This window comes from Asparagus officinalis, chromosome 4, assembly GCF_001876935.1.
Source record: "Asparagus officinalis chromosome 4, Aspof.V1, whole genome shotgun sequence".
NCBI classification, from domain to species: domain Eukaryota; kingdom Viridiplantae; phylum Streptophyta; class Magnoliopsida; order Asparagales; family Asparagaceae; genus Asparagus; species Asparagus officinalis.
The window spans coordinates 123,172,891-123,184,583 of record NC_033797.1 but is presented as its reverse complement, the minus strand read 5'-3'; the positions used below and the strand labels follow the sequence as shown (position 1 = coordinate 123,184,583).

The following is an 11,693-nucleotide window of genomic DNA, read 5'->3' as shown; positions in this document are numbered from 1 at the left end:
GCACTAGGAGTCACGGGGCATGGCGACCTTACTTGAGTAGATCCAAGGATGGATTTCTCTTGTGCTGCCCCTATAATTAGAGGAATGGAGGTCGAAGCTCGACCTAGGGCCATCATAGCAAGGGGTTCTATCATTGGAATGAAAACCAGAACTCCAGAAACTACAATGTACTAGTACACGTTTGCGGTCGACCGCTCCAAAGCTCGCGGTCGACCAGCAAGCACCCAAATGTCTGTCTGCTTCAAATTTCCTGAACTTCACCAATATTTTCATCATTTCTACATGCACATGTTCGGTATCTAGTACTTGATATTATTTCTTCGAGGAAAATTTAGTGGTTTATGTCCAAAGATTTTTTATAGATTTCAACTTGATATTTTTTTCCTTCTGGCATCAAATTTTCCCAAAATTCATCACCATTCCCTCTTGTTAGTTCTCTCCTAGACTAGCATTGATTACTTAAGTGCCTGATGGTCCTTTCTTCTTTAACTTGACCATTGGCTTGAAGTGAAGTTGCATACTAGTAAATTTTAAAAGTGAAAAAAAAACTTTCTAGAGAAGTAAAAAAAGGGAAAAATTGAGGTTTGTGTAGGACTTGACACTCTCTTTCTTTTATTTTTTTTAAAGCAGACAATTACTATTAAAGTTATAAGAGAAAATAAAAATAAAAAGCAATTTTTCTCAACTTTCTCTACACTTTTTTTTACAAAGTGAAAGAGTTAAAATATTTACATGATACATCCTTTATTTTTCACTCAATTTTCATTCGCTTTTAAAGGGCCAAACAAGAAAATTAAGTAAAAAATGGAGCCATTTTCTAACTTTATTCGAATTCACTTTGCTTTGGATAATAATGAGGCACGAGTGCATCCCATCGTGGCGAAACCTAGCCGTAGAACTAAACCCATCCAAGTATCTCACCTGGCCCAGGTTATCTTACACACTTAGCTTCTAACCCGAATCCGATCTCTCTCTCCCCTTCCCTTTCCCCAAACGAGCAGACCCCTAAACCCCTCATCCAATAGAATTCAACCACCCCTTTTCTTCGGCAACTCTTTCATGCCTCTGCCGGAGAAACCCTAACCCTAATTTTTCTGCATGGGGAAGAAGAGAAAGCAAGTGGCGACCTCAGAAGATCCGAAGAAAGAAGAAGAATGGGAACCAGAGAGGCCCAAAAGGACTCTTTTAGGGTTTAAGGATGGAGCCATTGTCGAGAAGAAGGGCGATCATCCAGTGTTCAGGAACAAGGACAAGGTCCTGGTCACGTGCTCGAGAAGAATCATCTAATAGGTAAGTAATTTTTTTTTGATTTTTTTAGAAATTTGTTTTGATGTGGATTTGTTTGTATTTATCTGGGTTTTGTTTAAATTTGAAAGGTATCGGCATTTGGTGTTAAATGTTGTGTCTCTGTTGCCGCATTGTAAGAAAGATAGCAAAGTGGAGTCAAAGGAGAGCAAAGGGGCTACTCTTAATGAGCTTGTTGAGCTAAGGAATTGTTCATATTGTAAGTTTTTCGAGGTAAAAACTCTATCTTTATATGAATTGTTGGTTTTTCTCATGAGAAATTAATGATATTAGGTAAATAAGGTATTTTGTGGATTTAATTTGAGTTTTTAACTAATTCAAATGCTTTTGATAATTTGTGGGTGTGCAAATCATGGAAGTGGTACGGTTAAGACTAGTATTTATTATAGTTCGTATACAATTTCATAGTTGCTCACTTTTGGCTAATAATGCTGTTATGGGCATAGAGTGGATTTTATGCTCATATCATGGGAAGCTGGTTCTATTTCACATATATTTGATTGTGTCTCTTTGTTGAGGGTAGTTAGATCTTTGATAATTTTGTTAGCCACTATTTGTTATTTTTTTGCTAATTTAGTTCTACTTTTAACATTTATATGAGTGTAGAAAGGGGAAAGATCTTTATCTTTGGATGGCCAAGTCACCTGGTGGGTCGTCCGTGAAGTTTCTGGTTCATGCTGGAAAGTTCCGGTTTTAGTGTATTTTGGTTACTTTTTCCTGAGATGGAATTAATACAATAGTCTGGTTAATATTTGAAACAATGAACTATGTTTTTGGATATTTCATGCTTTGATAATGGTTATAACTTTTTTGTTCATTCTCAGTGCACACAATGGAAGAATTGAAACTTACTGGAAATCACTTAAAGGATCACGGCCAATTTTAACCTTCTCTTCAAATTTTAATAATGAACCTCGGTGGATGCTTTTGAAAGAAATAATAACTCAGGTACATTTTGTTTCTTTCTTTTTCAGTAAATATAGTTACTGTTATTTTTTCAATCTATGTGCTTCTCACAAACTTACCAACCAATAGTCATGGCTGAGGTTCACAAAGATAACATAGTCAATTGTTAGCCGCTTGTATTTTTTTTGCTACCATCTCACCAAGAAAATAAGTTAAGACTATCATGAACCTACAAAGATTCCAAATCAGAAGCTCTAGTGAGTATGAAAGAGAATCTGTAAACAACTGTTTAAATCTTGCTTATAGGACCTGATGAAATACCAGGAGTGGGACTACTGGGGTAGTATAGCATAAAACTAAGTAATATAGCCAAATAATATTTGTGATTGAACAGTTGCCCAATACAGGATAAAGGAGTGGATGTTGTGATATAATGTAAGGCCATATGCCGTTACAATGGAGTTAAGGAACAGAGCTAAGCTTGTGCTATAGCATCAAGAAATAGAGGGGGGGTTGACCAGAAAGAAGTTATACCATAGTGACTCTTGAAGCGTAGGCTTTTGGAAAAGCTAGGTGTAGAAGCAGACTTAACCGTTAACTGAATGTTAGTATTGAAATACTTACCAGTGTTGAGTCTTTTAGAATTGGTGGTGATTCTAATTCATATAAGTTAATTCTCCAGTTAATGAAAACGTCTTTTCTGTTCCCTTTTGAATATACCATGAACTTGCCTTGCTCAACTGAGAGCAAAATGCGATATTGGCAAAAGGGAAAATCAATGGTGAAAATAGCAATAATGCATAGCGTAACGCTCACCTCCAGTTAACGTAAGATGCAAAATAGCATAACTCTTAACGGAGTTAAATAATTTTTTTTCTTTAAATATTTTATAAATACATAATATTTAAAATCAAATAATATGAATAATCATCACAATTTTCAAACATATCATCATCAAAATACTATCACAAATCAATATACCACCACAATTTCACAACAAAAACAACTATGTGCGCCTTAACAATCAATACCAAAAGCATAAAATACTTCAAGTTCGATACCAAATTGAAAATATCAGGACCATATCGGGCATATCGGTTGATTTTTTAGCTTTAAAAAATCTGCTGATATGATTCTTTTTTAGATCTGTTTTTTGTTATCGGGTTTTAGTGATAAAAACCCGAACTCGTTTGACATGTTCTCATGTTTAAGGGTTTCTTATGAACCCGATAGAAAGTAAAGAGAAAAAGTAGGACTACAACAAACTTGAGAACCGATCACTCTTTTTGTAAACGACGATGTCCTTCCCTCACTTCCATCTCGGCCCCTGTTGTCCATCTCCCGTTGCACTCCGAAATCCGAACCCCAATCGAACCCGATGGCGACAGAGTATACAAGCACCAGGATAAATGGAAGATGGTGATCGATGACTCATCCGAAGAACCCCGAGCAGACGAAGAAGAAGAAGAGCTCCGACACTACCTCCCTATGACGTCGAAATCCACTCATCGCAGGCGTCGCCTTTAGAATTTATAAAGTATGCTTATATTGAATTTAGAAATGCATAGATTATATTTAAGACATGATATTATACATATGTGCATTACCCGATATGATAATCCGATATTTAGTCCATGTCCCCCGATATATCCCTGATTTTTACTATTTCAGCCTACTGACATGAACCCGACATCCGACATTTAAAACATTGTTATAAGCTTCTAAGAATAGATATGTTAATTTAAAATTTTTAAATTAACATTTTCTTTGCTCAAAAGTACTGCAGTTGCGTTCACATCCAGATGCACTAGTAGTGAGAGAAAAGATACAAACTGCAAATCGTTGTAATGAAGGAGTCTCATCACCAAGTCTCTCCCACCAATAAGCTATAAATTTAGACATCAAAATCAGTATATTATGACATTATTATTGTTAAATTAAATTTCAAAGTCAAAATGAAAATTGCATAAATTAATATCTGCACTACAAAAAGCAAGGGTCCTCTAAGACATCTCTGATCCAAACTCTCCTAACCTCTTCCTATAAACATCTAGCTCATAGTCGACTTGTGCTCGCTCAACAATATTAGGGATCAGGCGAGCCATGCACTCGATAAGTCCCTTCCTCACCTCTACGTGCTTGTTAAACTTATCACCATAGAAGTATTTGGGATTAAGATAATAAGCAGCAACATGAATAGGGCAATGCCACATCCCTTACCACCTCTTATCAATTAGTTTCCAATAAGGCGTGTATTTCCTTTCAATTCCGCTACATGCATCTGCAATTTTCTCTTTTGCATTATCCATCATCTCATAAAGTAATAGCATAGAGGGCCTAACGTCATTATGGACTTCCCAGAGGGCATGCACAAGTGGAAGTGTCGTGACGAAGCAAAACATCACTCATCCCTAAAATGATGTGGAGTAAAGAACCGTGTTCCTCGTCTTCATTCCACGTGTCTTCTTTGCCTAAGTGCTTCTGAGAAACTCTTCAGAGGAGAACATGTTCCTCAAAGGCTATTTCAAAGAATTCATCTATAATGGTAGAAAGGATGTTGCGAAACGAGTAACAGCAGGTCTCAACAACTCCTTCCCACCTATGTACTTCCTCATCAGACTCAATAGTCAATAGTGATTGTAGATAAACTGAATAACTTCTTTCTCCCCTTCAAGAGTCTCTCAGTGTATCTTATCTTTTTTACGTCCTCCAACATGAGGTCAATGCAATGAGCTACACAAGGTATCTGGAGACTTTCTTATCTCCATAAGCTTTGTCCCGACAAACACATAAGAGGCATGATTATCAAGGATAACTTGTAAGACATGTTGCTCGCCAATCTTCACAATTTTATCAAATACACTAAAAAAGATACTCCCCGTTCTTGATATGAGCTGAGGCATCAATGAAGTTGTAGAAAAAAGTCCTCTCTAGTGAACTAACAAGAACATTGATTAAACCTCTACTCTTCTTGTCTGACCACCCATCAGATGTAATGGTGCATCCATAGTTTTCCCATGCTGCCTTGTGCTTTGCCTTAATGGAATCAATTCCCACCACCTCTTTTTTAGCACCTCTGTCCTTATCTCATACAAAGAGGGTTGCTTAAGCCCCGGACCAAACTTCCCGGTCACATCTGATATATCTCTTTAATATGGACTAAAGAGATTGTAAGAGAGACCATTAGAAAAAATGCATCTCCCGATCTTTTGTACCACTTCTCTTTCTATTTTGTATCTGTTCTCCATTGTGGTTTGACATCCTTGCACATTGATGAAGGTGTCTAAAAGTCCAAATGACCTAGCCAGATGGGCATTGCTTCTATGTCCACTCTCCCAACTCTTGACTTGCAACTTCTTCCACTTGTGAATATGAATCTTCCATTCTCCCAATGGAGTGAACCGAGGTGGATTTTGTTGTCTTTCCTATTTTCATTTCCTTCAAAGCCTCTGCACATTGTCTTTCAACCCACTCTGGAATCTTATCACATTTTCTTACTCCTTTACGAGTTCCTGCCAAGTGATGCTTCAATCTTGTTACTCTCGTTGTGATATGATGGTTGTAAAATTTACAATAAAGAGTGAGCAGGTTCTCTTCCTTTCCAAACTCCATGCTGTCTAACTGGATCAACACTTTTAGACATGACTAAATTCAGCAGATATATAAAGAAATAGTCTAACAATCAATGTTACAGAAGGCACTCGGCGAATTAGGCATTTTAACCAGCGCCTAGCGTATAGACATCTAGGCGTACGCCTAGGCGACGCTTAGACGTTTTGCTATTTTTAAAATTATTTAATTAAAATAATTAATAAAAATATGTATTAAATTTATATAAATTTGTAAAAAAAATAGCAATATTAGATCCACAATAAAGCATGCATAGTTAAATACTAAATAACCAAAATAATAACTAACAATATTATAGAAAGTGCTATGAGGCCTAAACATTAGAGTCGATGCCTAGAGCCTAGGAGGTTTTATTTATTTCTTATTTTTTAATTATAATAATTGATAGTAAATATTAATGTTAAAGAAGGCTAATGTGCCGGATTGATGTCTAAGCGGATTTGTTTCTTCATTTAAGTGACGGTGGAGGAGGTTTTGATGAAGGTCGAAGAAGATAGTAGAGGTGTTCATATTTGAAGATTACATGTGTTTGGAGGAGGTTGGAGGATGTGAAGGCTGCAATAGAAATCATGATCAAAGCCTAAAGGGTGTCCGTGTAAGTAGACAATACTCTCCTAAACACTTTTAATATCTAGGTAGGCACCCTAGGAGATGTCTAGATGCTAGTTAGGTGGCTTAGGTACCGCCTAGGCCTAGGTGTACGCAGTGTTATTGAGGCGCGCGCCTGGGGCGTGACCAGGGCGAAGGGTCGGTCGGCGGCAAAATCGCCCCGCTCTGGGCGGAGCGATGCACGATCACCGGAGCGCGCGCCTGGGCGCGGCTCGTGATCGCCTGATACGCCTCGTCGGGCGCATCGGCCTTGATGCACGTCGTCGATGGGCGATCGAGTGATGGGTTAAATTTAAAACGGGTTTCGGGTAAGAAGACTCGCTTATTGCTTTTCTTACCTCTTTCCTTTACGGTTTTGCAGCTTCGTTCTCATCCAAAAACCGCTGGCTGTCCATCTCTCCTTCCTCGACCCAGAGCCGCCTGACCGTCAGTCCCGCCGATACCAACTTGACGCCGTCGCCGATCCCGCCTGATGCCGTCGCCGATCCCGCCTGACGCCGTCTCCAACTCCGCCGCAGCCGTCGAAGCAGGTAAGTTTTATTTTTTCAGTTCGTTTTTTTTCTTCGATCTTTTTTTTCTTGAGACGTTCTCTTCCCTTGCTCTCTTTTCTTGTTTTCTTCCGTCGGTTTTGTATTTTTTTTTTTGGTTCCTTTTCTTGTTTTCTTCCGACACGGTTTTTTTGGGCTTGTTTTTTTATTTTGTTCGCCGCTAACATAATACTGCAGTCGTTTTTTTTTGTTTTTTTTTGTTTTTGTATTTATTTCTGTTTTTTCTTTACTTTATCTGTTTTTTTGGTTTTTTCCCATTAATTGGTTAGCTTTGGGTTAGATTTAATTTTTTCTTTTTCTGCTGTTTAATTAACTGATGCAGTGCTGTTGTTCAATTAACTGTTGATGTTCAATTGATTGTTGTTCAATTAACTGCTACATTTACATATGAAGATCTCATTAGAAAATAGGAATACAAATTATACAATATGAATATACAAATTACATATTCAATGAATGAATTATGCATATTTATTTTGGTAGATGTGTTGGGAAATTTGATTGATCTTTCATCCTTGCTCGTTGCTACTTAACTCTCAAGTATAATCTGTAAAAAAGAAAAACAAAGTCAATTAGCAAGTTAGCAACAACAAGTCAACAACTTAGAAATTAGTATAATTAGAAAAAAGAGCTTAAAATAGGTAATTAGCATGCTAACTAATAAATTATGAACGTGTAAATATTTAACTGTTAATCACTTAATTGATACTTAAAAAACATATTTCATTTTTAATTAAAACATATATTTCTTGTATCTTATTTGTTACTTTAAAATTTTAGTTAGCATAATTTGATGATTTAAGTTGCTATTCTTATAATTTTGGGTGTAGGTGACTAATAAACTTGTTGAGTATGTCTTCATCGACATCAGTGAGTGCGAATAAAGGTAGAAGATAAGATCCGACTTGGAAGTACACTTCTCTAGTTGAGGAAGGGAATTCCAACAAGCACAAGTGTATTTATTGTAATAAGATCACCAATGGCGGCATATCAAGGTAAAAAGAGCATCTTATTGGAACGACGAGGAAACGTAAAAATGTTTCCCTTTGCAATAAAGTTCCTTCGAATGTGGTTGATGAGCTTAAGGAATATGACAAAAAACAAGTAATTATTAGAAGACAACAAGCAGGGGAGAATTACATGCCGGATCTTGAAGATGATGACATGGTTGAAATAGATGAAGTTGACGAGGTTGAAGAACAAGCACAAGCAACTAGGAACAAGGGAAAGGGTGTATTGACTTCTACTCCTAATTCATCTTCCTTAGCTACAAGAGGAGGGGGAAGTGTTGGATCTTCAACAAAGAGAAAGAGGCCTATGGATTACATGTCGGATCTTGAAGATGATGACATGGTTGAAATAGATGAAGTTGACGAGGTTGAAGAACAAGCACAAGCAACTAGGAACAAGGGAAATGAGCAATTGACTTCTACTTCTAAATCATCTTCCTTATCTACAAGAGGAAGGGGAAGTGTGGGATCTTCAACAAAGAGGAAGGGGCCTATAGATTCATTTCTCTCATTTGACCCGGAACTGGATGTAGCCAAAGATGATAGAAGGCGAAAATTGCGGCAAACAAGCATTGAAGAAGGCCTCAACAAAGATGCAGTTGCTAAAGTGCATCAAGATATTGCCCGTTGGTGGTATCAAGCGGGAATTCCTTTTAATGTCGTACAACTTAGGTCCTTCAGAATTATGTTGAAGTCAGTGGGGGCTTTTGGGCCTAACTTGCCACCTCTAACATTCCATCAATTACGAGAGCCATTGCTTAAGAAGGAGAAGAAGTACACTGAAGATCTCATGCAACCTCATAAGGAGGTTTGGGCCAAAAAATGATGCTCTTTTATGTCGGATGGTTGCACTGATTGGAAGGAAAGGACTTTGATAAATTTCCTTGTGAACTCTCCTCACGGAATGGTATTTCTTTCCTCTATTGATGCTTCCGATGAGATCAAGACTGGTGCGAGGATGTTTGAGATCTTAAATGAGGAGATTAAGAAGATAGGGTCAGAGAATGTTGTGCAAATTGTGACGGATAATCATGCTAGTCTCAAATTAGCCGGTATGGAATTTTAAATTTGATTTAATTTTTTTGATATTGATTGATGTGCTTTCTAATTTCTTTAAAATTGAATGATTGAATACTAATGAGATGTTTGTTTATTGGTTCTAGGTAAATACTTGATGGATGAATATCCTCATATGTATTGGACACCGTGTGCTGCTCATTGTCTCAATCTCATACTTAAGGATATCGGAAAACTACCGTTCGTGAAGATGACCTTGAGTCGTGCTATGGAGTTGACGGGTTTCATTTATTCACATGGTTGGGCTTTGAGGTTGATGAGAGAGCAAATCAATGCTCGAGAGCTTCTTAGACCGGCGGTGACGTGGTTTGCCACTTCATTTTTGACTTTATCAAGCATCCATAAGCAGAAGAATAATCTAAGGAAGATGTTTTGCTCTGAAAAGTGGGTGGAAAGCAAGTGGGCAAGAGATCCAAAGGGCAAAGCGGCGGAGAGGACAGTTAAAATGACTAACTTTTGGAATAATGTTGTTCGTGTTCTCAAGCTCACGGGTCCTCTTGTTCGTGTTTTGAAGCTTGTTGATAACGAGAGGAAGCCGGCCATGGGGTTTATTTATGAGGCTATGGATAGAGCCAAAGAGGCTATTGCAAAAGCCTTTGGTGATGATGCAAGCAAATATTCGGAGGTATTTGAGATGATTGATAAGAGATGGAATGTTCAGTTACATCATCCTTTGCATGCTGCAGGGTTTTACCTTAATCCAATTTTTTTCTATGCCCACCCTAACATTCAAGCCGATAAGGAGATCATGAAAGGCCTCTGGGAAGTCATTCAAAAGCTTGTGCCACAACAGGATCAAGATAAAATTTCTCAAGAGTTGACTTTATAAAACTGGAGTACTTTTGAACAAGTATGTTTAATTTCATCTAATTGAATAAACGTATGCTTAAAGAATTAAGGATTTTGAGTACTAATTTGATTATTTAACTTTATATGTGTTGCAGATACACACCAAGAAGAGGAATAGGTTGGATCACAATAGGTTGCAGGATCTAGTATTTTGCAAATATAATCAAGCTTTGAAGGAAAGATTTGACTGCAAGGATATTGTTGATCCAATCAAGTTGACTGATATAGATGAAAGCAACGAGTGGTTGTTAGGTCAATTTGGAGAGGGCGACAATGCGGAAAATGACTTGGTGGATGAGGAGGATGACCTTAGATGGGGTGTTGTAGGTGAAGCAATGGGAGTTGAAGAAAATTGGGGACCAAATTTAAGGTCTACTGCTACTGCTAGGGTTCGAGGATCTTCAAGTGGTATTGCTTCGTCATCTAGGAGGAGGGAGCCGGACTCGGAGGATGAAGATGAGTTTAATGAAGAAGAGGAAACTGAGGATGAGGAGCCACTTCAGTTGGATGATGATGATGATGATGATGAGGATGACTAGAAACTTTGTTATTTTGCTACTTGCTTATTTTATTTCGTAGACTTTTGCTCGTGTTGGATATTATCTTACATTGTGATGTGTGGAAACATATGAACTTCTTTATGTTATGCATGCTAATTAAGACTTTTTCTTGATTTAGTAGGTGAAATTATATTTCTTAGTCTTTTTATGTGATAATTTATAAAAATGTTGCTTATATGCTTCTTTATCTTATGTTGGAAAATATTAGTTTGAGTTATGCGCCTCAATTAAGTGAGGCGCGCGCCTCGTTGTGCGCCTTGCGCATGGTGCGCGTAAGGGACCTTTGCGCCCCGCATTGCGCCTTGCGCCTCGATAACACTGGGTGTACGCTTAGGCGAACTAGACTGAGGCTTTTTAAAACAGTGCTAACAATATGATAATTGGTAACATATCATAGTAAAGAACATTAATCACCTAAAGAGCACTTATTATCAATCTAAAATTATAAAAAATAAACTGCAAAAGCATTAAATACTTTTGGCTAGAAATTGTAGCATATAGAACAATCTTGAGTAAGTTGAATCGGAAGTCAAGATCATACCTTGATGGGTTTAGAAATTGTAGCATATAGAACAATCTTGAGTAAGTTGAATCAGAAGTCAAAATCATACCTTGATGGGTTCAGAAGTCAGTGGGGGGTTTTGTGGGGACTTGCTTGATGACGACGAAGATGGCGAACAGGAGGAATTGATGAGGTGAGCAGGAGGAGATGATGAAGAAGAAGACGGAGGAAGAAGAGGATTTAGGTCTTCTTTGATTTGTAAAGGCGGAAGCAACGTGAGCAACAAAGGGTAGGGTAAGTTGTGATTTTTATTTATGAAAAGCAGGGTCCACCCACTTAAACTCAATTGCAACCATCAAGTTCCTTTAGAAAGCAATCCCAGCCCTTGATCTATTTGACCTACGCTCGGGAACGATATCAAGGTGCGTTACATAGCATAGACTATTGAGAAAATAGTATACGTTAATTTGTTTCTACGCCATTTTCCAGCGCCACATAGCGATGAGCCGGCGCTACGTTACGCTATGCACTATTTCGCACTATGTGGCGCCCTATTTTCTACTCTAGGGAGAATTTAGTACGCATGGTTCATAGATTAGCAATGCAGAAGATGTATTTAGAAGGAAATTATCAAAGGTGGAAAAATTAATTTTAATAAGCAGGAATAAAACAAAAATGTTCTGCTAGACATCACGTT

The 11,693-nt window shown here is 37.7% G+C and overlaps 1 protein-coding gene and 1 long non-coding RNA gene across 2 annotated transcripts; both read left to right on the top strand.

The window, feature by feature from the left end:
- LOC109838070 lies at nucleotides 866-8,259 on the top strand. Its single transcript, XR_002246564.1, has 5 exons — nucleotides 866-1,290; nucleotides 1,377-1,518; nucleotides 2,130-2,253; nucleotides 6,812-6,980; nucleotides 7,829-8,259. It is a non-coding gene; the product is annotated as an uncharacterized LOC109838070 (long non-coding RNA).
- Nucleotides 8,355-10,473, top strand: LOC109839244. Its single transcript, XM_020407672.1, has 4 exons — nucleotides 8,355-9,060; nucleotides 9,172-9,901; nucleotides 10,030-10,052; nucleotides 10,103-10,473. Exons 1-4 carry the CDS (start codon nucleotides 8,844-8,846, stop codon nucleotides 10,471-10,473), a joined length of 1,341 nt encoding a protein of 446 aa, XP_020263261.1. The 5' UTR covers nucleotides 8,355-8,843.

Coding starts and splice junctions, on each gene's coding strand:
- LOC109839244 (XM_020407672.1), top strand. CDS start 8,844: ATGTCGGATGGTTGCACTGATTGGAAGGAAAGGACTTTGATAAATTTC. Junction 9,061..9,171: donor TGCTAGTCTCAAATTAGCCG/GTATGGAATTTT, acceptor TATTGGTTCTAG/GTAAATACTTGATGGATGAA. Junction 10,053..10,102: donor CACACCAAGAAGAGGAATAG/GTTGGATCACAA, acceptor AATATAATCAAG/CTTTGAAGGAAAGATTTGAC.